General features: G+C 40.2%; 1 protein-coding gene across 1 annotated transcript in view; it reads right to left on the bottom strand.

Annotated features, from left to right (window-relative positions):
- LOC116693081 (protein MTSS 1) overlaps positions 1-3,867 on the bottom strand; it is a 67,331-nt gene that overhangs the window by 37,607 nt on the left and 25,857 nt on the right. Inside the window, exon 2 of the mRNA XM_032521775.1 lies at positions 853-914. Coding sequence (XP_032377666.1) covers positions 853-914 — 62 coding nt within the window. The remainder of the gene's footprint in view (positions 1-852; positions 915-3,867) is intronic.

Here is a 3,867-nt window from a genome sequence, read left to right as displayed (position 1 = left end):
CAGAGACTTCAAAATAAAACAGGAAACAGAAAACACATACGACAACCACAAGGGCATGAAGACTAAAGACAGAAAGTAAGTGTTGTGCTCTTCTATTGCGTGTCGTGCTCTTCTATCGCGTGTCATGCTCTATTATTGCGTATTTAGCTCTTCTATTGTGTGTCGTCCTCTTCTATATTGCGTGTCGTGCTCTTCTATATTGCGTGTCGTGCTCTTCTATTGCGTGTCGTGCTCTTCTATCGCGTGTCGTGCTCTTCTAATCGCGTGGTGGCGTGCTGTGCGTCGTCTGTGCTCTTCTATTCGCTTGTCGTGCTCTCTTATTGCTGTCTTCTCTTTCATTGTGTGTCGTGCTCTTCTGTTGCGTGTCGTGCTCTTCTATTGCCTGTCGTGCTCTTCTGTTGCGTGTCGTGCTCTTCTGTTGCGTGTCGTGCTCTTCTGTTGTGTGTCGTGCTCTTCTATATTGCGTGTCGTGCTCTTCTTTTACGTGTCGTGCTCTTCTATTGCGTGTTGTGCTCTTCTGTTACGTGTTGTGCTCTTCTTTTGCGTGTTGTGCTCTTCTATTGCGTGTCGTGCTCTTCTATTGCGTGTCGTGCTCTTCTATTGCGTGTTGTGCTCTTCTGTTGCGTGTTGTGCTCTTCTATTGCATGTTGTGCTCTTCTTTTAAGTGTCGCGCTCTTCTTTTGCATGTTGTGCTCTTCTTTTGCGTGTTGTGCTCTTCTTTTGCGTGTTGTGCTCTTCTATATTGCGTGTTGTGCTCTTCTATATTGCGTGTTGTGCTCTTCTATATTGCGTGTCGTGCTCTTCTGTTGCGTGTCGTGCTTGATGAATGTGGTGAAGATGCTTTGTCGTTACCTGAGCTGTGACTGCAGCTTGCTGGCCTTGCTGATGAAGTCGTCCCAGACTGGAGAACTGCCCTGAAGAGAAAAGAGGAAGAAAAAGAAATATCAGAACTGGAGAACAGAACTCCGCCGAGGCACGTGAACGTTTCCCAGTCGTGAAACTAATTTTTCCGATTATTCCGACACCACATGAATGCAACCCAAATCCCCCATCGCTTCACAAAAGTGGAAAATGTGTTGAAAAAGTGGCGTATCAATCCCATGATTCGGACCCGCTCCAAAATGTAATGGGTTCTTCCTTCGCCCAGAAGAGAAATAAGGAAAAAATGTCAGAAGTGGAAGATCACACGGAGAGCCCAGACCAATTTTCCCAATTATTTTGTCACCACCTAGATGCAGAATTTTTTTTTAATCCAGTTTGACAGTCAGTTATAACGGGAAAAACCACACCAATAAACTACTTTAACGTAGATTTTCTTTAGGGCTTTATTACGTGGTATCGGTTCGTTGCATAAACTCCAGATACCGATACCAGCGTTTTAGGCGGTATCGGAGGCCATATCGATACTGGTACCGGTGTTGGAACATCTCTGGTGTGCCTGGGAGTTGCGTTTGGGAACACAACACTACGTCCTGGTATCAGACTACCAATCATGGCTAACCTATATTTTCATTGTAAAATAATCTTTTGATTGTTTTCTCGATGAAGCGATTAGTTGATTGGTCTAGAAAATGTCAGAAAATGGTGAAAAATGTTGATCAGTGTTTTTTAAAAGCCCAACATCTTGTTTTGTCCACGACTCAAAGATATACTGTCCCAGCGGAGTGAAGAAACTAGAACATATTCACGTTTAAGAAGCTGGAAACCAAGAATTTTTACCTTTGTTGATAAAAAAAAAATGACTCAAACCGATTAAGTTACAAAATAGTTTGAAATTACTTATGAGTTGACAACTACTGATCTTTGCAGCTCTATACTAGAATAATAAAACCCATGTTGGTGTTGGACTAATATAATAAAACACTCTGGAAGTGATGGAACTAGAAAATATTTACATTTGAGATGCTGGAATCAAAGATCTTTTACTTTTTAATACAATATGACTAACCAATTAATCAAAATAGTGAACTCACACATGCACTGACTTCACTTCACAGCCTAATATTTAACCAATTCATTACTGTGTAATATTTATTTATTATTTAGTGCTTAACCATTTAACCCTGGTGTTGTCTTCACTTTCGGGACCCTCTCGTCTCCCTCGGGTCAAACTGACCCGGGACTTATTTGGGATTTTAACCCTTGTGTTGTCTTCCCATTGACTAAAATTGACCTGGCTTGGTTTGCGTGTTATTAAGCATGAAGAAGTGGAACTTATTCCCCATTTCTGTCTTATTATGTCTTCTTATACCAACTTGAATGCATGGTCACTGCACCTCATTTATGTGAAATGATGCCTAATCTTTGGGTAAAAGTAGTCAATATTCTAGTGTTAGTAAATAGTAAAATCAAAGGAACATACAGTATGTTTATGTATTATCAAAGATTTTGACCCGGGTAGAGGAAGTAGTGATCATCAATATTTATTTTAGTGTTGCGTGTTATTTTTGGGGACATTTGGTTGAAAGAAACCTATATTTCGGATATGAAAACCTAAAAAAAAAAAACGGGTCAAATTTGACCCAAGGACCACACAAGGGTTAAACAACTGAGATAACATCTATGTTTAGGGAATGCATCCGTCTCTACTAGCACACAATTAAACATGGAAGTGGGGTTTGTTTTTTGTCATAATTCATGGTAAAAATCCACTGTGGAAAAAAACATAAATGTGTCACATCCAGAATAATTTTCTGAATTGAGTCAGGAATACGTGGTTATCACAGAAAATAAGGAAAGGACGTTGATTTTCAGGTAGAAAATATGTATTTGTACCATTTTTCTTCTTGTAAAATGAAACTTTGAAATGGGTCGATTTGACCTGAATACCATACGAGGGTTAATCTCATTACTGTGTAATATTTAATACTCAGAACTTGATACACCAAACTATATTTTTGCATAATGTGTATACAAAACTATTTTACACATGTATATAGATGCTCTCAGGACTGTGCACCTGGTCCCCCCCCCCCCCCCCCGTCTTCTTTTCTGCAGTACCTATCCTTTATATTTTTATATTTTATATTCTTATATTTTACATTTTTAAACTTTGTGTCGACACTGTAAAGGGGTTCCTTCGTTCTCGTTGCACAGGTACTGCACTTGTGTATAATGACAATAAAAGGTTTTTAATTCTCTAGTTGGCGATTACTTTAATAGTTGACAACTAATTGATAATTTACATGAAATATATAATATAATATACACGCTCAAATACAAAACAGCCAAGTAAATCCCTCAGAAAAACTTTGCCAAAGTCCTCAACCAAAACACGCATCAGATGCAGCCGTGAGCCGACAGAAAACAAGGAGACAGATCAATACGCCGATCCATACCCCCCCCCGTCTAGCGGAAGCCAAACAAGCGCCCCCAGGCATACAAATGCAGTCTGGGTCCCCTGACTGGGTCTAACATGAGACTGAGCCGGGCGCTGCAATGCGGTCTGGTCTTGGGTCTGTGTTCAGAAAACTAGGCTGCAGAGATGGAAACGCTGCGCACACACACACACACACACACACACACACACACACACACACACACACACACACACACACACACACACACGAAACTGGGGTGCGCTTCTCATGTCAGCGGGAGTCCCCTGATGTTTTTGGGGTGGGTGGGGCTTCTTTCTTTCTTCTTTTTCACTGCAGCAAATCAGAGGCTTCTGCTCAGTGGTTTCTGTCGTGTAGACACACCGATTTAAATAAAATATAACAAGAAGTAAAACTCACTTTTAAAATCTTATGCCTTGTATGAATGCATTACTACAAGTACTTACTTTTCAACATGTATGGTCACAGGTTAATATAATTTATATTATGCTACCTACTTTTGCTTTATTACTCTAATTACACATTCAAT

The sequence above is a fragment of the Etheostoma spectabile genome, chromosome 7 (assembly GCF_008692095.1).
Source record: "Etheostoma spectabile isolate EspeVRDwgs_2016 chromosome 7, UIUC_Espe_1.0, whole genome shotgun sequence".
NCBI classification, from domain to species: domain Eukaryota; kingdom Metazoa; phylum Chordata; class Actinopteri; order Perciformes; family Percidae; genus Etheostoma; species Etheostoma spectabile.
Note: the sequence above shows the minus strand (reverse complement) of the source record. Positions and strands in the feature narration are given on the sequence as shown.